At 39.4% G+C, this 22754-nt stretch overlaps 2 protein-coding genes across 8 annotated transcripts in view; one reads left to right on the top strand and one right to left on the bottom strand.

Annotated features, from left to right (window-relative positions):
• The window catches only part of LOC119905075 (endochitinase 2-like), a 29505-nt gene extending 24667 nt beyond the window's left edge, over positions 1-4838 (bottom strand). For 2 of the 4 annotated variants that reach the window (XM_038721785.1, XM_038721784.1), the window contains exons 1-2: positions 4652-4838; positions 387-728 (exon numbers count right to left, since the gene is read on the bottom strand). In XM_038721785.1, the coding sequence (XP_038577713.1) occupies positions 387-728; positions 4652-4697 (388 nt within the window). In that variant the 5' untranslated portion in view covers positions 4698-4838. The remainder of the gene's footprint in view (positions 1-386; positions 729-4651) is intronic. The other 2 variants (XM_038721787.1, XM_038721786.1) reach the window with 2 other exon arrangements.
• Positions 4839-15817: 10979 nt separating this feature from the next.
• Positions 15818-20370, top strand: LOC119905079. Of its 4 annotated transcripts, none has more exons than XM_038721794.1 (7): positions 15818-15964; positions 16428-16781; positions 17703-17765; positions 18546-18596; positions 19767-19865; positions 19970-20010; positions 20219-20370. In XM_038721794.1, the coding sequence occupies exons 1-7, from the start codon at positions 15913-15915 to the stop codon at positions 20339-20341; spliced, it is 783 nt and encodes a 260-aa protein (XP_038577722.1). In that variant the 5' UTR covers positions 15818-15912; the 3' UTR covers positions 20342-20370. The 4 variants fall into 4 exon arrangements, with proteins under 4 accessions (XP_038577722.1, XP_038577724.1, XP_038577720.1 ...); XM_038721792.1 differs by having other exon boundaries at positions 15824-15964; positions 16380-16781; XM_038721795.1 differs by lacking the exon at positions 17703-17765 and having other exon boundaries at positions 15824-15964; positions 16380-16781.
• The last annotated feature ends 2384 nt before the right edge of the window (positions 20371-22754 follow it).

Genomic DNA, 22754 nt, shown 5'->3' on the forward strand with positions numbered 1-22754 from the left:
AACAATCAGATCCTGATTGTTCAGATACAAAGAAATCCTGATGATCATATGCTCCTTGTAGAAATCGCTATGGTAATATTTCAAATAACTCAAATAAAACAACAATGTTTCAATGTATTTTAAATCACACAGCTACATGCAGCAGGTAATCACTGTGTTTGGTGCAACAGTCTTCAAATCAACTGTAGTGTGTTCATTTGTGTGACAGGTTGAGTTCATCAGATAGTTTATATGAACTGTTGGTGTTAAAGGAGCATTTATCAGTGTTCACATTAATGAAAATATGCAGCTGTAAATATAATTGTTAGACTGAACTTATTGGGTTATTTCAAACATCAGCAACTGTCAGTGAACAGTTCATTTCATGTCTCTCAGTAGAAACTCACCATCTTCAACTCTGATGTCAAACTCCTCATATGAATCTGGAAACAAAAATCTGGTCAATCTACATCTGTACCGTCCTGAGTCAGACTTGGTCAGATTTTTGATGCTCACATACAGAAGTGTGTCAGATACTGGAAAAGATCCTTTTTTATATTCAATGCTGTATCTGCCACTCTGAGCTCTGTCACCAGCTGTTTCAACGAGGATGTCTTGTTCTTCACATTCTTCCTTACAGAAGATCTTCCTGCCTCCAGAGAAAGTGAAGAAACATGTACGTGTGATGTTTCCTCCCTCCTTTACGAGGATTTCTGCATTGATGAGACCAGTGTTTCCATCCTGCAGTGCTGTAGAAAAGATGAACAATCAATAGTTAGTATCTTTACTGCCAATAAGATGCAGCAGTCTGATTGGTTTTACATTTACACAGATCCACCGCGTCATACTGGGAGCTGCCCAGTTCAATCAGTCTTATTTAATCCAACAGAAGTTTTATTTGAGGTCGTTCAACAAAGATTTTATTCATCAGAATCTTACAGTCTGACTCAGACTTCTCAAAGAAAAAAGGACAAAAACAGTTGTACCAATCAAATTTCTCAGTCAACAATTAAACACATGTAAACCTTTTACAGTACGATCAGACAGAATACGAGGAAAATTTAGAGGCAGTGCAATGGCATACAAAGTCAATGGAAAGACGCGATTGGTGTGCGAGAATTTAAAATATTTTTCTATTTATTTATTTATAAGGACAGCACACACCTAAATTTTAAATACCATGTTGATTATCTTGCTAAAAAATTTAAATTCACATTGGGTTTTCTGTATAGGCTAAAGTCCTGTTTCTCCATGGCTTCATGAAAACGCTTAGTTGCTGGCATTTTTCTGTCACAGATTGATTATGGGGATACTAGCTACAGGTTTGCCTCTCTGTCCACCTTGTCCAAACTTGACCCCCTTTATCACTCAGCTCTCAGATATGTCACTAACTCTAGTTTTAGGATCATCATTGTATACTGTACAGATTGGTAGGATGGTCATCTCTTCATTTGCGCAGGCTCGAACATTGGTATATTTTAATTTACAACGCCATCATAATCTCAGGTCACATAACTGGCTACACTTCAAAGTGCCTGCTATCAGAACAGAGGCTGGAAAGCTAAGCCTGTTCTACTATGGCCCTTGGTCTTGGAATGATGTGCAGACCAAACTCAAACTACAATCCCTCATCTCTCTAAATGATTTTAAACGTAGAATAAAGGAGGTGGTCACTGCTAATTGCAGCTGCTTTGCAAATTCTATTACCACTTAACTGTAACGGGGTAGACCTGTATCAGCCAATTTTGAGCGCAGTGGTCGTGTGAGGGGTGAGCACTTAGAGTGAGTGTGCATTTGGTGGGTGTGGTTTTGCACTTGGGTTAATTGCATGGGTATGGACTAATGGCAGACAGGTGTTCTTGGGCATGACATCCATCTGCAAACTATTTAACCAGCCACACACTATGCTCAAGAGTCTTCTGTTTGTCTCCTGTGTGCGGGTGTGCTGAGGCTGCTGATTCTTTGCAAGAGTGTGGTACACGGCTGGGTCGTGGTCTGGGTTACTCAGTAGAGTTACCAGAGGCCCAAGCAGGGAGGCTACAACCGACCAGCCTGTGACCAACAGCAGACCCGTTCCTGTTGTGTTTGGCTTCGCCCACGCAGGAAGATCAAGTTGCGCACACCCAGCCACGACAAACTGCAGTTCTGTTTAACTAACAGTTTCCCCCATTTGAACTCTCTTTAACTATCTTGGCCTCAGTTTTGTTTTAACCCTTCGCATGTCTATTTTATACAAATAAATTTGGAGGTTATATTTTGTTCTATTGTTGCCCGCTTATTTTATGCACTGGCTGGTCAATTGGGAACTAGTTTGGGGGTGTTGCATAACTCCTTATTAAATCTATGATCTAATACTGTTGTTTCTGTGAACAGTACTATGTAGGGTATTATGTAATACCTAAATGTTTGTGTTGTTGTGGAGACTTGTTTTGCTATGTTGTGATTGGTTTCTTATTATTGATTGTTATCTGTTCAATCCTGCTATCTGACCCTGTCTTGACTAGATCTCACTTGTTTAAAGAGGTTTTAACCTCAATGTGACATTCCTAGTTAAATAAAGGTTTAAAAAGAACATTAACCAACAGTAGTGGAAGTGTGCCAGTGTTAGCCTACTGGCTAATTTTCAACTGCAGTCCTTTCGCCAAGATCTTTTGAAACCTTAAAAATTATAAATAATACAGAGCAAGTACATTGAAACGCTATTTAAAAATAACAACAAAACAGGAATTTCTTAAAAAAAAAAAAAATGCTACATAAGCCATGCGAAACATGCACAAATAGTGAGACATCAGTACAGCAACAGCAGACACCATTTAGACACAGCTAGCCATGCAAATAACAAAGTAACAACACACAACCTACTATTGTTACATGCAAAAATGCAGGATCACAAGAAAAAGTACACACAAGTATTATCACGTTGGTCTTATCTCACTCATATCTTAACTTAAGGGACTTAAGCTTTATGAATCTACCTCATAAACATCCTGACACAAGAAGGGACTAGACTGGAGTAAAATAACAGTTTTTTCTGAGTTCATTAAGAGGTTGTAGCTGAACACAAACAGACACAGTCAGTGTGTCTGTTGCTTAACAAATTGCTGAAAATGATGCAAGGAAAAAAAACACTTTACTTTCTGTCTGAACACATGTGTACCGAACAGTGTTTGTTAAATGCACAAACATTACCGAGTTAGAAGTAGGTTAGTGAAAAGAAAGGCCTTGTGATTTTTATCGATCCCAACTTATCCAATTAATGCTGCTTGTTTTCTAAGATTGATTTTCTGCTCAACTATCTGCAGTTGTACTCAGTAATCAGCTCCACTAGAGAAGATGGAGGTAAAGAGTTCAAACAAATACTGCTATTGGGGTTTTTGTTTTGTAATTTGATTTTTATTTGTGCATCACTGAAACTTAAATTAAATCCCAGTGACCACTTATTACAAGCCCCAAGCATTGTCCACAGAACTTTTTTTTCAGAGTCTTGGGTTGCATACATCTTACACTGTATAAAACTGTATAGCTTCAATGAAGGGCTGGAAAATCTGATTCAGAAAATGTGGGATACTGATAGTGATTTTACTGACCTTAAAACTACTTAAGGGTAAATGAAAGAAGAATAGAAGTATGTTTTGTTAAACTTCTTATTTATTGCATATAAAATGTATAATCATCTTTTAATCGCTTCTTTGCGTGTGAAGACAGGTTTTCACATGTAAAATTAATATTGTGTGATGGTAGGCTGACACATAGGGAAAAATGTTCACAAACTGTCACATACCACGTCAGAAGAAAAAAAATGTCCTAAAAACACATAAGAATTAGTTCATCAGCAAGACTAAGAATAATTTGCTGCTGTCCATCCGAAGCTGATTTTTTTTCTGTTTTCAGCTCTAACAGAGTAAACAATGATTTAAGAGCCAGTAATAATTAAACATTCACAAACTGTCTAGATTTTGAAAACACTGTTAGTGCTGATTAATGTGGGGCGTTCTTGTCTTCAAAATCTATTAAATATGTAGTTTGCTTTTTTGTGATAATTTATTGAAAAGTAGTATTGGGATGAAGTTACAAGTATGTTGAGCCACACAGAAAACCCACGAGTGGTATCTCGTACATGGGCCAAACATCCACAAGAGAAAAGTCAGAGCGACTCTTTCGCACGTCTCCCTTCCTCTCACAACCCTCTATGTGTCCTTGTGTAAATGTTTCCTGTGTTGTGAAGCTACAACTGAGCCGAGTGAAGCAGCAGAATATATTCCTCTGTTATAGTCAAAACAATAAAATAAAACTGCAATGTTTGTATGAATTCTTACACAATACAAAAAGAGAAATATATCTAAACAGGACAATTAGAACATTTCTGTTGTACTGTAGTTTTACTTGGTAAAGTCAAATAAAAAGTAGCAGAGTGAGTCAGTTCCTTTACCAATTTACAGGTTTTTTTTAAATAAAGTCAGTAGTTCCTGTATGACGTGTAACCACAGAAACCACAAACATGTTGTTGGAATGATATGAGATGTGACGAAACAGAGTCAACTCATGAGAAAGTGTTTCCCCATCTTCTGCAAAGTTTAACCAACTGTAAGTAAAGAAAAGATAGAAAGAAAAAAGAGATAATGATAGAGAAAGAAAAAAGAGATAATGATAGAAAAAGAATAAGTGTACTCACTGAGGAAGAAGAAGCAGATCAAAGTGTGATGGACTTTCATGTTCATGTGGCTTTCAGTGAGGCTCTGATGGTTTAACGTTTCTTCTCTTCCGTCTTTACCGGCAAACTAGGAACTACTCACTTCTCTAAACGATGGAGTCCCTCCTTCAAACATCACACACCCTGATCTCTACTCTCCTACTGCCTACAGCAAATTCAATGTATGAATCCCTATTGTTACAAGAACAGAGGGCGTAAGCATCACTGTTACCTCTTTCCTTCCACTGGAAGCAGGAAGTACTTCTGTGAGGTCTGAAAGTTTGTTATTTAAGGTGCCAGAGAGACAAAATACAGTCCACGAAGTCCAGTTTGAGGAACATATCATTGAGTTTTAAGGAAAGTTATCACAGTGACATTTATTTATCTTTTCTTGCCAGGATCACGAGGTAAACAATAGGAAAACACTTGAAGTTATAAAGTAATTCACCAGGAATGACGTCTGGTAAAAATTTTATCAAATTCAACTTTAAGAACTGTGTTTGCGGGATCCCCATGTGTTGTTGCATTCATCTTAATAGTTGTGTTTTCACTTTTTAAATGCTTTATCGCTACTAAAACACAAATCACATGAAGTTAAATGTTCAAAGAGAAACATAATCTTTGCATTAGTGGAGAAATGAATGAAAAGAATGTTTTATTTCAGACTTCTCAGTATCAGACGTCAGAGGATCTTGAAGCATCTAGTGGCCACTGCTGGTACTGTACTCATCTTTAGGCATGTTGCAAATTATTTTTAATATTTAGATGTTGGACGGCAATTACATAAGGCACATGTCTCTGGTGTGGGAGACCTAGGTTTGATTCCCACAACGACACATTCTGAGCAAAACACTTAACCCCTAGTTGCTCCAGAGGAGTATGACCTCCTATAATAAGCAATTATAAGTTGCTTTGGATAAAATTGTCAGCTAAATGACTAATTATTATTAATATTATTATGTGTAAGCATAAACATAGTTTGCACACTACAAATCTGGAAAGCCACATAAAGAAATTAACTGTCCTGAGTTGCCTGACCTGGATGCCTTACAGATGCAGTCACATTATGTTAAAGAGGTGTGCCGCTTCATGTAACCAAATGTCTTGCTTCATACTGATATTATCTGTATTGCTGCTCAGCACCATTTCACTCCATCTATTTGACCAAACAGAAACATGCAGCCTGAGGACTTCCTTCTCGAAACACCAGAAACTTGTGGTTTGAAATATGATCACAAAATGGCCCTGTTAACAAACGCAGTATTAACAGCACTCCTTTTACATTATTGGACTTGGTATGTCTAAAAAAAAAGAACCAGAAATACTGTCATTTTAAATACACACATTCTTCTTCCTAGTCAATACTTGGCACCTACTTTACCCACAATTCAACTTGACCACTAACCGTTCAGAGACTGTGGTTTGTCATACTAGTAGCAGCTAATGTAGCCTCAAGCTGCTAACTTGTAGCAGAGATGAGGAGCTACAGAGGTCTGGTAAGCTCACTTTTTCTAACTCCTACAAATCCCCAGACTTCTCAAACAAGTAATCGTTAACCCCAACCGCCAGGTGAATATATCAGAGTTCACACAGCTCGCTCTAGAGCCACAAAATACGTTGGCTCTCCCCAACACCTGCAAACAGACTTTGATGTGTAAAATGAGGGGGGTTCCCCTTTAAGGCCTTGCTAAGAGACTCTTAACCCAATCAAATCACCGTTGTATTACATTGTTACACCACCAGTCACAGGCTTTAGTTGAACTGGGTAGCTCCCAGTGTGACTATTTGGATTTATGTGAATGAAGGAATAATTGTGATGGCAGATAATATAATGATAATCTTTATTTTTAGAGCACCATGTTTCAAAGTGCTTTTACAAGACAATAAAACACATCTAAAAACAGATAACAAGATACACGGTAAAAGCAAGAAAACACTTAAGAAATTAAAATACAGTTTTAAGAAGGGACATAACTTGACTGACTCATTCATTCACATATTATTTTACTTTTATTTATTTATATATGTCTGCATCAGTGTTTTGCACCCCTGTAAAGGGTTTTAGTTAGTAAAGTGGAGAATTTGGCTGTTTTAAGTTGTATTAGTGAAGATCGGCAAGTCAACAGGAACTTGAGTCTTGAGGAAGACCAAGTGTGGTTGAAACGTCGGCATTAAATTGGATGTGCGGCCATCTTTTCTTCACATGTCAATGCCATGACCAGCACCTCGGCTATGGTGTGCATTCACAAGACAACTCTCTATCCAAACAGTGTTATTTGTGTTGTATCTGAGTGAGAGTATAGTAGATTTGGTCCGGATCCCTGCAGGCTGGATCAAGGCTCTGGTAACGGCTCTTGTCACATGGGGAGAGAGGAGTGTTGCCGCAGGGGACAATCTGTAAATTCAAGACCATTAAAAATGCACATGCAACAGCAACTTTAACAAAAAATGCTAGCCCACCTGAAACACAGCATTAGCCGGCCTGGAAATGTATTTTTGGACGTGAGAGACAGATCAATAATCAATATGCGAAAGGAAAAGATAAATGAGGTAAAGAAAGTCACCTTACCGGTGCAGCCGGAGTTTCCTCTTTTGTTCAAACCTGTGGAACAGTCAAAGTACAGTTCTCTATCTTATTGAGTATTTATTAAAAAAGTGGAGAAAAAGGTTGAAAGATGACTCACCATCACAGGCCTTCCTCTTTTTTCTATAGAGGAGCAGCAGAACTACAGCCAGCAGCATAACCACCACCACAGTTACACATACAACCAAAACGAGACACCAGAGGGGATACAATTCTTCCTGTTGCAGAAAACATAATTAAAAAAATTCTTGTGGGAGGTTTGTATCACATGTAATAAAAAATAAATAAAAATAGTCATGATAGCAGCGCATTCTTATAACCTTGGTGTCGCTTTTTAACATCCCGGCTACCCCATTTGCGTTGTCAATGTATAGGGCCCCACAGTCAAGTAAGCAACAATAAATATGCAATGTCCGGTTACACTTTTAAAATAAAATCTTAACATTGTGAAACATCAGCATTTTGAAACGTCACGTTGTTCTTATTAGTTATGTAATGTTGCAATTTGGTTGGGTATAGGCACCAAAAGTACTTGGTTAGGGTTAGGAAAAGATCATGGTTTGGGTTAAAATAACTACGTACGTTAGTTAACACTTAAGTAAGTTAAGAAACGTTACTTGTGTTACAATTTACATAACCTACGTAATTTAAATAAAAGTATTTAATGTTGAAATTTTTGTTTTACATGGGACAAGAACACCTGCCTCCTGGTTGAAAAAGTCTGGTTTCTGGCCCTCCATCCATCCCAACCACCTCCTGATTTGGGCTTTTCTGTTAAATATCATATACCTACTTAGATTTGTCACTTTTATAGGTTTTGGTGCAGATTATATCAGCGAGGTATGACTTGTCAATTTGCTAGATTTAAAAGGTGCTGGCAGGTTGATTGTGTTACCTTTGTACAGAGCCAGTTTAGCCGTGTCCCCTTTTCCAGTCTTTATGCTAAGCTAACAGGCTACTGACTGTAGCTCCATATTTACAGTGCATGCATGCCAGTGACAAGTGAATAAGCCATTTTCCAAAATGTCAAACTGTTCCTTAAAGTGTGTGTTAACAGTAAACAGCAGCAACAGTAAAGTGCAAAAGGAGCAAACAAGAAAACAGGGAGACCTGTAGCTAAAATACACTTTATAACAGGAACAATTAGGAATATAAGCCTGTTTCTAACATATTGTAAGGCAGCTTCAGATAAAGGCTTCGTTCTCTCTGCAGTTGGGGTAATTGAAAGTATTTGAACAAACTAAATACATCTGGTTCTTTAAAACATCATTGAAATTGTAAAATATTTCTTTAGACATACACAGACATGCAAAAACATTCCCACTTACCATCTGTAACAATGACTTTGAACTCGTATGAATTTGAAAAGGGAGACCTTGTCACTCCACACCTGTACCGTCCTTCGTCAGACTTCATCAGCTGTGTGATGCTCACATACAACAACGAGTTTGCAGATTCAAGACTGTATCTGCCTTTCTGGGATGGTAAACCAAAGGTTTCAACGAGAACATCCTTTCTTTTGCATTCTCCCTTACAGAAGAACTTCCTGCCGAATTCTACAACCAGAGAGGAGCATTCAACTGTGATATTTTCTCCCTCTGTACCTTGAACGTACTGAAGAGTACCGGTCTCTCCATCACACAGTGCTCCTGAAAAGATCAACAGTGAATAATGACACTTCATGTATTGACTGCAGGTCAATGAGAGGTTATTAATCACTTTGCAGAGATGGTGCAGATTCAGTATTTCAGAACTTTTCACAGACTGTAGTGAGTTCTTTTGTTGTGGTTTAGTAGTAGGTCTACTAACAATAGCGTTAGCAGCTGTAACAAATACTGTAACTATGGAAGTAGAAGTAGCAGCTGTATAAGAGTTTGGCTTTGACCAACCTCTCTTGTTTTAGTTAAAAGCCCCATAATGTAACAAACACATCAGAATTTCAATGAGCATTTTTGCATATTATGATTTTTTTAAAAGGTTTTATACAGTATTTTAAACAACAAAGTACAAAACAATTAAGTATTTTGATACAAAAAATAAAGCCATTTTCATCAAACCATCAAATAAAATCCTAATCTGTATTATAAATACATGTATCATAAATACTGCCCATCCCTGCTTAGTAATAACTGACACCTGGCCTGAGGCCTGATAAGGCAAAGCAAGGCAAGTTTATTTGTATAGCACTTTTCAACAACAAGGTAATTCAAAGTGCTTTACATAAAACATAAAAGCAACAGGGAAATATTCAATTCAATTCAGTTTTATTTATATAGCGCCAAATCACAACAACAGTTATCTCACAGCGCTTTTCATAAAAGAGCAGGTCTAGACTGTACTCTGTGATGCTATTTACAGAAGCCCAACAGTTCCCACCAAGAGCAAGCACTAGACGACAGAGGCAAGGAAAAACTTCCTTTTAAGAGGCAGAAACCTCGAGCAGAACCATGGCTCAGGGTGGGCGGAGGGAGAGAGAGAGAGAGAGAGAGAGCAGGAGAGGAATAGAGAGAAAAAGAGAGGGATGTAAGGAGAGAGAGAGGGGGGGCAGGCAGCCTACACAATATACACACAGAGGTACAGACAGTGAAGGTAATGTTGCTATAGACTAAATGAAAAATGGTACAGAAATATAGTTACAATTATTCTGAAAAGAGAATAAACAGAGAAGTACACTTAATCTACTCTCTCTAGCTAGTCTGTACTCGGGTCCATAGCAATCTTTGGGTCCACTGAAACTCCAAAAACCCTCGGACACTACAGAGAAACCAGGACATGTCTGTCTGCAGGCCACTTTGATCCAGTTATATTCTGGACCCACCTCCGCATTTACAGATGGACAGAGGTTCCTGCAAATCACTCATGCACGAGATTTAAGACCACTTCCTTCACTCTGTTCAATCTCATTCTCATTATCTTTTCACTCAACTACCTACTCATTTCTCACCGTGTAAATATTTAATTAAAACCAATGGTAAAAAGCAAAAAACAAAGAAAAAGAAAACAGGACAGTAAAAGTTAAAGTGCAGTGTAAGTTATCAATCTACTAGTTAAAGGCAGTGGTAAAAAGAAAAATCTTAAATATTTAATTAAAAGGAAGTCTTCAGTCTTAATTTAAAATAACTGACTGTTTCAGCAGACCTGCAGTTATCTGCGAGTTTGTTCCAAATATACGGAGCATAATAACTGAACGCTGCTTATCCTTGTTTAGATTTGACTCGGGGGACAGAAAGCAGACCTGCCCCAGACGACCTGAGAGGTCTGGATGGTACGTAACGAAGCAGAAGATCAGAAATGTATTTTGGCCCTAAACCATTTAGTGCTTAATAAACTAACAGCAGGATTTTGAAATCAATTCTTTGACTTACAGGAAGCCAATGTAAAGACCTCAGAACTGGAGTGATGTGATCCACCTTTTTGGTCTTAGTGAGGACTGAATCAGCTGCAGCTGTCTGATGGATTCCTTAGGGAGCCCTGTAAAGACACCATTACAGTAGTCGAGTCGACTGAAGATAAATGCATGGATACGTTTTTCCAGGTCTTGCTGAGACATAAGTCCTTTAATACGTGATATATTCTTCAGGTGATAGTAAGCTGTAAGCTTAAGCTGTAAGCTTTGTAATGGTCTTAATGTGGCTCCTCAAATTCAGGTCTGAGTCCATGACTACACGAGATACACAAGATTTCTTGCTTGATTTGCGGTTTTTAACATTAAAGATTGAAGTCGAGCACTGACTTTCAATCGTTCCTCCCTGGCTCCAAAAACAATAACTTCAGTTTAATCTTTCAATTGAAGAAAATTCTGGCACATCCAATCGTTGACCTGCTCAATACAGTTACTCAGCACCCGTATGGGATCATAGTCCCCTGGTGAAATGGTAATGTGTGTCATCTGCATAATTATGGTAACATATTTTGTTGTTTTTCATAATCTGAGCCAGTGGAAGCATGTAAGTGTTAAACTAAGTGTCAGCTCAGATGTGTGATTACCTATAGACACAAAGTAGTCCCTGTCCTTTAAGTAGGATTCAAACCAGTTTAGTACTGTGCCAGAAAGTCCAACCCAGTTTTCAAGTCTGTCTAGTAATATGTTGTGGTCGACCATGTCAAATGCAGCACTGAGATCCAATAATACTAAGACTGAAATTCTGCCACCGTCAGTGTTTGAATGGATGTCATTGAAGACCTTAACAAGAGCCGTCTTAGTGCTGTGGTGTGGTCAAAAACCTGACTGGAAGACATCGTAACGGTTATTTAGTGTCAAGAAAGCACTAAGCTGTTGAAAAACAACCTTTTCAATTATTTGACTTAAAAATGGAAGATTTGATATGGGCCTATAATTGCTCACAGCTGCACCTGTCTAGATAGCTCTTTTTTTAAGAGGCTTAATGACTGCAGTTTTCAGGGCCTGTGGGGAAAAAACCTGAGAGGAGAGATATGTTGACAATTTGTAGTAGATCTGAGGCCATGCATTTAGAAACATTTTTGAAAAAACCTGTTGGCAGAATATCAAGGCAGCATGAGGAGGATTTCAGATGTTGTATCATGTCCTCCAGGTTTTTATGGTTAACAGAATCAAATTGTCTCATGCTACATGAATTGTTTTTAAGTGGACACAGTGTTATGGGGTTGTGTGGTGTGGGGACAGAGAGGACCCAAAAGCAGCACTCTGAGGGAAGGAGGTTTATTGAGGGAAGAAGGGGTAGAGGGACTGGAGTGGAGGGACAGGTGGATGTCGGGGAAACACAGGCACGGGGAACCAGGAAGACTGGGGGCCAGGGAGCCGGGGAACACTGGGGCCGAGGAAGCGAGGAGCGGTGAGAGAACAGGGAGGACGCCGTGGGGGAAGTCGGGCCGGTGGATGAGCCCAGCTGACTGAACGGAGGACGAGGGTGAGTGTACCTGGGAGGGAAACAGAGAGACAGGGTTAGAGGTGACGGCGACAAAGCACAGGGAAAATGTGAAGAAACATGAAAGCCTGAACACAGAGGTGGCACCGGGTATGGAGCAACGACGATCAAGCAGAGTGGTGTGGAGAACCGGGGTAGAAATACAGGCAGGGATGAGGTTGAGTACTGGCAGGTGTGGCAGGCTGACGAGGTGGCTGATGAGGTGCAGGTGCGGGTCGTTGGCTGGGCTCAGGAGCAGAGGGAGAGAGAGCACACAGGGGAGAAAACACAGGGAGGCAGACAGGGAACAGAAAACCAAGGAAAAAGCAGAATAACTGATAAATAGGAGATAGCACTCTCAAAGAAAACACAGGAATGATCAGAGAGAGCAACATCTGTCACCACAACCTTGGAAATGTCCAACCCTTGTAGATGACCAAGTCCAAAGTGTGCCCCTGATTGTGCGTGGGCTCCGTCACATGTTGGGTCAGTCCATAATTATCAAGAACACAACACAGTTCTTTAGTCCGTCTGTCCTGGGGTTTTCAACATGGATGTTAAAATCACCAACAATAACCACACAGTCAAAGTCAATACAGATTATAGACAGCAGTTCACCAAAGCCATCAAAAAAGTTTGCACAGTATTTAGGGGGCCTGTAGATATTTAGAAAAATAGCTTGAGAAGAGGAATTCAGCTGAAGAGCCACATATTCAAAAGAAGCAAAATTCCCATAAGACATCTTTTTGCATTGGAGGGAGTCATTAAATAAAATGGCAACTCCACCTCCTCTCTTATGCACTCTAGCTGCACTCATGAAACTGAAGTAGGGAGGGGTAGACTCGATAAGGACAGCTGCACTGTTATCTTGGTCCAACCAAGTTTCAGTTAAAAACATGAAACTAAGATTGTGAGTGATTATAAAATCATTGATTAAAAATGTTTTTCCTGCCAAAGACCTAACATTTAACAAAGCTAATTTTAGTGTGTTAAAAACATTATCTGGCCCACGTTTTTCGACAGGTTGCGGCTGACGAGGAATGGACGGTGAGGGGGGTTTAGGGTAGAGAAAATGGGAGTGGAGCGAGGGAAGGTGCGGGGAGTAAATTTGGTCCCAGCTCTAACCAGGTGAAGTCCAACAGGGGGGAGAGGGGAGAAAGTCTGAAGGTGGGGATTGGGGGGGTAGAGATGGTGAATCCTCACTGTTGGTTTACAGTGAGGGAGGTGGAGGCTCTTCCTCTTGGCTCAGTTGTATCCTGTGATCAGAGCTCTCTTCTGGCGGGGACTGAGGTGGCTCTCCTTCAAGGTTTCTGGCGTGTTGTGTTATGTCTTCTTGTTTAGATTCTTCTTGTCTCTTGTCCTTGGCAGAGGGAACAGATAAGTGACACAGAAAGCAAAACAGGTTGGAGCTGAACGATTTTACTCCCGACTTGTTAAGTCAAAGTCCATCTGCCTTAAAAAGATGTCTGCGGTCCCACAGAAAGTAAAAGTTTTCGATGAAATGTACTGAATAGATAGTACATGCCGTTGAGAGCCACGTGTTCATTGCCATCAATCTGCTGAATCTCTCAGCTCCTCTTCGGATTGGCCACTGATAAACACCTCAGCATTCAAAGAGCTGACCGTGTTCAACAGATTATTAAAGTCCTCTTTCAACACTTGACTGTTGATTCACAACATCATTGGTCCCGATGTGCAGTATGATGTTTTTCACAGTAGGATGTTCAGCCACGATATGCAGGATTCTTTCTGCCAAGTCAGACACCGTATCCTTCGGAAAGCAGAGTATTTTGGTGTTCTTACTGCACATGCTTCTTACATCTTTTACAGCAGAGTCACCCACAATCAGAGTTTGTTAGCTTGTTAGCTTGTTAGCAGCCTTTTACTTTCTGATTTACTCTCAGTCCTTACCCTTCTGTGTGAGGATGGGATATTATCCAGGTCATCAGACGGAAATCCAGGGTCCTGCAATAGTGGTGAAAATCTGTTCTGCTGTTAAACACTTGGTTGTTGGGGAGGTTTGTTGCCAACTCTCTCTTTCGCAGCTGTCCATGATTGTGTCCTACTAAGAACAGGGGTTGAAGAGGCGCTCTGCCTGAATGATAATGCAGGCCAGACAGTCACATCACAAATCTCAGGGTGCTGGGTTCTGCCTGTTACTCGTCCTCCCATTTCCCCAGGAAATGATTTACTCTTACGCTTTGCACCAAGACCGTTCCAGGGAGGACTCCCTCTTTCAGATTTATTACCCAGTACACAGGCCTTCTGCTTCTTGTTGGTGCTAATTAGCTGTGTGTTAGCACACTCTTGTCCACTGTTTTGGGTCCACAGTAAAGTGGTGTCATTCCCACATAGTGCATTCACTTCGACATTCACTTCTAACCTGTGGATCTTTGTTTCCAGCACTGCAATTTTCTGTTGACGTTTGTAGAAGTCATCCCTGGAGAAGGGGGGCATCTTGTTGCTAATTAGCATTAGCTATAACTGTCACTACACTACATTACAGGCTAGTGCTATTGATAGGCCGCACTCGCATAGCACTAAGATCATAAAAGTTTTTAAAGTATGGCAAGAGCCAACTTTATCTGACAGTCCCAGTGATTTAAAAGTATCCAAGAGCTGCTGATTTCTAGCAGGAAAAAAAAGAGAATTTAAGCAAAAGAATGCAAGCAGAGGCAAGAGCAAGCAGCAAAACGTCTGCACTGTAAGAAAGCAAGAAGCAGAAGTAAATAAAAAAAATAAAATAAAACATACGGTTGTTAAGTGGGAGCAGCCCTGATTCCAGAAATGTTGGTGTAGGTGTTGACACTAATTTTGATTATCTCAACTTTATTTCTGAGAAACTGTTGTTTAACAGGCCCGGGCCCTTTTTCAATTTGAGTTGATTGAGCCCGAGAAAGGAATCTGAGTTTTTGGCTCCAGGACAGCACTAAACACAAAGTACAACTAAGTCTGAAGTTGTTATAATCCATCCTCTGGGGACCATGAACATCTGTACATGTTCTGTAGGCTACAGTTGTTGAGATATTGCAGTCCTGACCAAGGTGTTGAACTGACCAACACTGCCATTCATAAAGCCATGCACCAAGCATGGCTAAAAAGAGACTCATTCAAGATTCATTCTTCCGTGTTTCCCCATACGTTCATTTATTTGACCTGACCTCCACATATTTATTTTTTAATTTATTTTTTTTTTGCTAGGCCTATTTAAAAATCGTAATTGATTGAGGAGCACCATAGCGCATTCGTGCAGCACATCCGCTCGCTCTCTCCCTCATGAACACTGCCGCATAAATCTGTCCAACACAACACTGTAGGACACCCAACTTAAAAAAATTAGCAAGCATATAAGGAGCCTAGCTAATCAGAGGAGCCAAGTTAACGTTAGAATAAAGCTGGGTGTCAAGGTTAGCACGTTGTTTATAGCTGGTGCCAGTTACACTGTCATTCTGTGGGGAACACTGTTCTTATAGTGCGCAGTTAGAATCAATGACGTACAACCGGCTTCATTAAATCCAACATTCGTCATCATCACCATTGTGTAATAGGAGCAGCTAAAACCACAGAGAGAGAGAGAGAGAGAGAGAGAGAGAGAGAGAGAGAGAGAGAGAGAGAGAGAGAGAGAGAGAGAGAGAGAGAGAGAGAGATACATTAAAATTAGAAGTTGTGTCACATATTAAGCAACTTCAGTTTCTTTGTTCATCACACAGAGTGAAAGGAGTGAAGGGACAAAAGGCTGTTCTCCTCAAGTTCAATGATTTTTCTCCATCAGGATGATATTCAGAATGAATATCCAGCATGTTCTTTTCATCTGCTTCACATCAGGTGAGGACTGATTACCTGACAGCACACACTGCTTTTAGACATTTTCTTATGTAAATATGTTCTTTTTTGTTGTTCTCATGCTCAGTAGATTGACAATTATCATCCACAGACGTGAAAATACATTCTCACAATTCAATCTTATTACCAGCCATGACAGCAGGGCTGGTATTGTTTTCACCTTTTATTTCTTGAGTGTGGGCAACTACTAGTAGCTGCGACTACCACTGCAATTTCTGCTGCTTGTAACTGTACTACTGCAACATCATATACCACATAACAAACAAATGTAAAAAGTGTGACTTTCTTTATGGCTAACTCATTTGTATTTAACAATAGGTTTTGTGGCAAAACATCATAATACATTTATTGCAACTGGTCAAGGGGTAAATATCTAATGTCATTCTTTTTTCCCCAGCAAGATACAGAAGGACTGATCATCTGTATTTAATATTCATCTTTTCAGGAGCACTGTGTAACAGAAACACAAACAATCCCACAGAAATCTACTCTGGAGATGTCCCCCTCTATACAGGGACTAAAGGAAAAAGTATCACATTTGAATTCCCCTTCAGTCTGGCTAAAGGGAGGAAGGGGTACTTATGCAAGGACGAATGCAATAAGAAAGACATTCTGGTTAGATTCACCTTTCAACATGCCCCAACTCAGCATGGAAGATACAGCATCAGATATCATGAAGGGGTTTTACAATTGACCATCGCAGAGCTGAAAACGTCTGACTCAGGGTTGTACAGGTGTGGGTTCGGCAGGCCTTCCTTATCGGATCTGTATGAGCTTGGTGAGCTCACAGTTACAGAAGGTAAGTTTCTACTGAAAGTGGTGAAAATGGCTGTGAATACTAACGTACTATTCATAGAATTTTTAATATTTTTGAAATACAAAAAAAAACAATCAGTAGTTTATTTTGATACACTTATCTATCCATCATCAACTGCTTATCTTGCGTACAGGGTCGTGGGGGGCTAGAACCAATCCCGGCTGACATCAGGCATAAGCCAGGGTACACTCTGAATAAGTCGTCAGTCCATCGTAGGGCTACACATATACAAACAACCTGAATCATTCGCACTGACACCAATTAACCTAGCCTGCATGTCTTTGGATGGTGGAAGGAAGCCGGAGCACCCGAATAGAACCCACCCAGACATGGGGAGAACATGCAAACTCACACAGAAAGGCCTGGGTTCTAATAATAATACATTTTATTTATAATGCACTTTATATTTCAACGAATTCTCAAAGTGCTACACTAGCAGGGGGTTAAAAACAGTTCCCAAAATATAACAAAAACAAATAGCAATAAAACACCACAAAAATAAAGTTTAAATCATGAGTGTTGAAAGGCCTTTTGAAATAGGAATGTCTTTAGGACCTTCTTAAAAATCTCCACAGTTTGTGTGAACAAAATACACATTCTAACGCACAACCTTCTTTGCTGTGAGGCCGTGTCACCCTAAATTAGATTTTAAAAGTACACTGTGATGTATGTTTGCTTTTCCCTGGTGATGTCAAGGCAACACTGAGTCATTTAAGTTCTGCTTTCACAGAAATCTAAATTCAGTAGTTCCACTAAAAGGAGTCAAGTTTAGCTGCTGCCAAATAAGGCATGATTAACAATGAGGTGATGAATATTTGCACAGTTTTATTTTGCTCCAGTGAAATAATACCACAGAGAAGAAAATGTGGAATATCTGCATCTCATCATTTTCACTGTTCACAGCTTTAACCACTTTTCCTACAACCACTAAGCAGTCTAAGCAGCAGTCGACTAAGGGAACAACAGGTATGGTACAGTTTATGGACACATGAATACAAAACGTTACAATCTCATTAACCTTTGTATTTTGCTTTTGTATGTACTGAGTATAACATTACAATCAACTTTTTAGATCTTTCTCTAACAAACACGCTGTCATCTTTTCTTGAAGTGGGCTGGCAAAAGAAAGCACTGAAAATATTCAGAATACAGCATATACTTGAACTATTAATTTTTTTCAGTGGGCCTTCCTTTAGAAGACTAAAATAAGTTTTGCTGCTGACCCCGTCCGCAGCATATTGCTTAGCTTCTGTGCCATTACAATTCTCTGTTTCTCCAAAGTGGGGACACGCTGACCGCCTTCTACAGCATGTAATACACTGACTATGGGTGTACCTCATAAATCCCAAACTATCTCTTTAAGTAATTAATATCGGGGTAAATGTTAAATATCAATTTCTCAATACAAATAAATCAATTCTGTATTCTTTCAACCCAATTATGTAAATTACTTTTTCAAAAGTTTGTGTTTGTTCACTATGATGGGTTTTTTTCTACCTGTAGAGAGTTTGTCAGGATTTCTGCATTAATGCAATTATGTAGATTTAGTACTACTAGTACAACTACTAACAGTTAAGTAATTCACAAGATTAGTCACTAACAGATACTCCTCTCAGGAATGAATGTCCAGAAGATGTACTATATCACAAAATACAGTATCCCTATTGTATCTTTATTGCCCATCATTGTTTTTAACTACAGTGAAATATTATCAGTATTATTGCATCTCATTTTCATTTTTCACAGCACAGTTAAACACCAAGGTGTCTGACCAGTGTTCCATGAAGGAAACAGTAGGTACGTCTGCAGGTATAGCACGTTAGTCAGAGAATCAAATTCAATGTTCAATGTTGTTCTTTTAGACTTGGTGGTTAAGGTGCAACACTTCACCCTGTGTGGGACTTTTGGGACTTTTTGTTAAGGCATCACTGAGTCACTGAAGTTCTGCTGTTGCATGAACTGACTTAAATACAATCCCTATCGTTACACTAAAGGAGTCAAGTTTAGCTGCTGCCAAGAAAAGTATGATTAATGATCAGGGTATTTTTCCCCCTACCTTGTGAAATATTACCACAAAGAAGTGAAGCAGTCTAAGCAGAAACTGATTGAGGAAACAGGATATACAAGTACGGTACAGTTTATGGCGTTTACTTCGTACCAGTGACTCCTCCCAGGCAAAATAAGACACCAAGCCTGGAGATAAGTCCTTTGTTAAGGACAAACAACAAAATGTCCTCTCACTTCTATGACCTAGGGGCTTCACTGGCTTCATCATCACTTCATCTGCAGTCTCCAATTTGTTTACGCATGGGAGAATTATCGATAAATCACACAGATAAATCATTTTATCCAAAGCGACTTACATTTGAGGAACAACATACAAGCATCAACTACAGATCTACAACTGACAATACATACTAGTAAGAGCAGCAATAAATACTAGTAAGAGCTCACAGTACGTATCACTAGTAGTAACTTTTTAGCGAGAATCTTTTATCCTTATTTTATTCCTACAACTTCTCTTGAACTTCATTTGTGTCTTTTACAGACTACACACATCCATGCATGCACCTCCTGCCCTGTGAGGGACATTAAGAAATATGCAATATAAAACCTTCCATAAAATTTATCCATTTTATATTAATAAAAAAGGACCACTCCATCAGAATTAAACTTCCATATAGTTGGGGGACTCAAGAGTAAAAAAGAATGGTCAAAATTGATATTCTGATTGTTATGCTCAAGTTTGGGTCAAGCTCTGCAAATGCCAGATATTACATTTCCTGTAATGCATTGCTCTTTTGTCAGACTTCACATGCCGCACCTCCAGTTTGTAACACAGTTTCTCTCTCTTAGGCTATCTCAACTATGTTGTTATCTTAATCTATTCCTTATTATATTTTCAGACTTTGATCCCTACATCTTTTTAACCCTATAAAACAACTTTTCTCCACGTCTCTCACTCAGATTTCCAGCTGGTTGTCGCGATATGCGTGACAGTGGTTATTGGTGTGCTATTGGCTGTTTTTCTACTGCTGCTTTACAAATGTAAGAGGACAACTGATGGTGAGTTACCTTCCCAACCTTATCTGTACATGTTCATTCAAACACACACACACACTCAAGGCCTTCTTACAGTTTTTTCTTTGGCGGTCCTTTTTGTTCCACAGGTTTGGACAAAAGGAGAAACTCCCACAGTACAAACATGGAGGTGACCCTTACAGGATTCCTATCAAAAATCAAAATGTGTTCATATAAAAAAAGATCAGCCAAGTCAGGTTTTTTAAACACTCAAATACCGATGTTGGCCACAAAAACCCAGTATCAGTCAGGCTAAACAATTGATCACCTCTGTGTTTCATGTGTACCGGTAATAGTGACATTGATAAAGATGTTTTTTTTGTTGTTTTTTTTTTTAGTTTGTCACCTATGAAAACTGTCATCCAGTCTCCACAAGTGACTCCACCTACCAGAGGCTTGATCCAGCCAGCAGGGATCAGGATCAGACCTACTTTACACTCTATAGGATGTCTAGTTCTTAAATTAAGTCATTAAAACTTTTTTCCCCTCAGAAGTGTGTGGTAAATTTTTTTGAAATTCAGTATCTGCTAACATGAGGTCTGCACCAGGTCGAGAAAGGATCAGAATTACATGGGTGTACAGTTTCCCACCTTTTAAAGTCATTTCTGCCTCCAGCGTTCTCTCAGATCAAAACAACAACGACGTAGATTGACGACAGTGTGAAGTAGTGTGGGGTTATAAGAGTTTTCTTCATTGTTAAACCACCATTTCTGATGACAATCTATGTGACGCAACTCAGGTAGAAATCATGTTTACGGACAAGGTAATGTATTTATGTTTAATTTCACGTTACATTTAGTCGCGTTTCCTGACTGGTCATCTGTTGTTTGTTAATTATGGATTTCAGAACTCTGGCTTTGAACATTTGAGATTATGTAATGTGATAATGTATACAACTCAAAATATGTAATTTTTTACATTTTAATCTGAAAAAGTTAATCCTCCAATAAAAAATAAACCCACACACACACACACACACACACACACACACACACACACACACACACACACACACACACACACACACACACACACACACACACACACACACACACACACCCGGATGACCAAGAGGTGAATGCACCAAGCTGCTCTCAATTATTTAGGAGCCAGTTGTCACACCCTGCAGCAGATGCTCTGAACGACCATCCAAACAACTTGGACGATTTTTGACATTCAGCAAAAATGAATTGGAAAAGGGAAAATGGCAACAGGCTCCAGAGACTGCGTGACAGCTACAAGGTGGCTTCTTCAATGCTTGGTTTTATCCGACCAACAGTGCAAAAACCAAATATTTTAGTTTCATGTAAGACAAATCCTCACATTTGACAAGCTGGAATGAGCTAATTTTCAGAAACTGTTTGCTTTTTACTCGACCATGACTAAATTAATATCCTACCCTTTGAAGATACAATGTAAATGTGTTCATCATGTTACAACAGGGTTGTAAAATGAGATGCAGTTTGCAGTTCACTTTATGCTACATAAGCAAACAATTTGAATTTAATAGAGTCTCTTAATCTTTCAGTTATATATTATCAATATAATATTAATATCATATTACAGCTGGTGTTGGTGGGGCACATCAACTACTTTATATTATTTTGGATAGTTTAATCGATACTGCAGTCTCATGTTTTATACAATTATTGTATGTTTTGTTTGTAAACTCTTACTCTGTGAGATAGTAGTTGCAGTTAAGTAAAAAGTACAATGTTTCCCCCTGAAATGTGGTACTGGAGTAGAAGTATAAAGTTGCATAAAACTGAAAAACTCAAGTCAAGTCAAAGCAACTCAAAATCGACCCACATGCCGACCCTGTGATTTGGTTCTGACAATATCTAAAACAGATTCAAAACACACACTTATCGTTCAACAAAGCATTGATCATGCTGGCTAATAAAAACTGCTGCACGTGTCATAAATACAGTGTGAGCGGTCTTACCTTGAAACCAGTGTTTTCCCTCATCAGATTCTGAGCAAACAACCCAGAGCTCATGGAATATTTTCCACAAGTAACGTGTCATCCTTGTGTTGTTGCTCCGTCATGACATCGTTAAAAAAATCTGTGCGTTCTTTCTCTCTTCATGTTGTCATCGCATAAGCTGCACTTTTACAACATCCACTGAGCTTTAAACCAGTTTCAAACCCATGTGTAGAACCAGCTTGACGTAATTGGCTCTTTGAACTGAGTGCTTCTTCTTCTTGAGGTTTAACGTCAGCTTGCATCCTTAGTGTTGCATTACTGCCATCTTCTGGAGTTACTTAACTTTCCTTATCAATCCAGTCCTCAACAGAAAACCAACTGAACACTTCCTGCCTTGTCCAATTCCACCACACTCCAGTACACCCTTTAAACCTGCTCCTGTTATCCCTGATGTTTTCATTCCCTCATCATGTCGTTTATTTGTGAGAAATATTTCTTGCAGTTAACATCTTTGTTTCTGGTACGTGACATTGTTCACATAGTCCAGTTGGATGCTTCCGTATTGTCAGGATCGCTGGGTCCCCAGAGCAGGTGAGACCCAAATGCAAGACACTTAGCGCTGAGATACAGTTCAGGGGTATTTAATGCGACATACGACAATGACCGGACAGGGATTAAACAGAAACACCAAACATTTATACACCGGGACTAACGAGCAGGGCGGGAGCAACACAGGAGACTGGGATCAGGGTTAACAAGGCAGAGAGACAGGATGGCAGGCAGATTACTGAAGGTGAGCAGACAGAACACAAGTACTGAACACTAAACATATCAAGGTAAGAAGTAACAAATCAGAATAATAAGCATAACAAACTAATCCAGACACAAGCAGACAGAATACAAATACACTAATAACAAGGAACACAGACGGAAGCAAAGATAAAACC

Source organism: Micropterus salmoides, unplaced genomic scaffold, assembly GCF_014851395.1.
Source record: "Micropterus salmoides isolate LMB-PRFRI ecotype aquatic unplaced genomic scaffold, ASM1485139v1 Ms_hic_scaffold_16, whole genome shotgun sequence".
In the NCBI taxonomy this organism is placed as follows: domain Eukaryota; kingdom Metazoa; phylum Chordata; class Actinopteri; order Centrarchiformes; family Centrarchidae; genus Micropterus; species Micropterus salmoides.

Excerpts from the sequence above, each read along its gene's own strand:
- LOC119905079 (XM_038721792.1), top strand. The coding sequence starts at position 15,913 with ATGATATTCAGAATGAATATCCAGCATGTTCTTTTCATCTGCTTCACA. Across the intron at positions 19,866-19,969 it reads ATGTAAGAGGACAACTGATG|GTTTGGACAAAAGGAGAAAC; the intron begins GTGAGTTACCTT and ends TTTGTTCCACAG. Across the intron at positions 20,011-20,218 it reads CCCACAGTACAAACATGGAG|TTTGTCACCTATGAAAACTG; the intron begins GTGACCCTTACA and ends TTTTTTTTTTAG.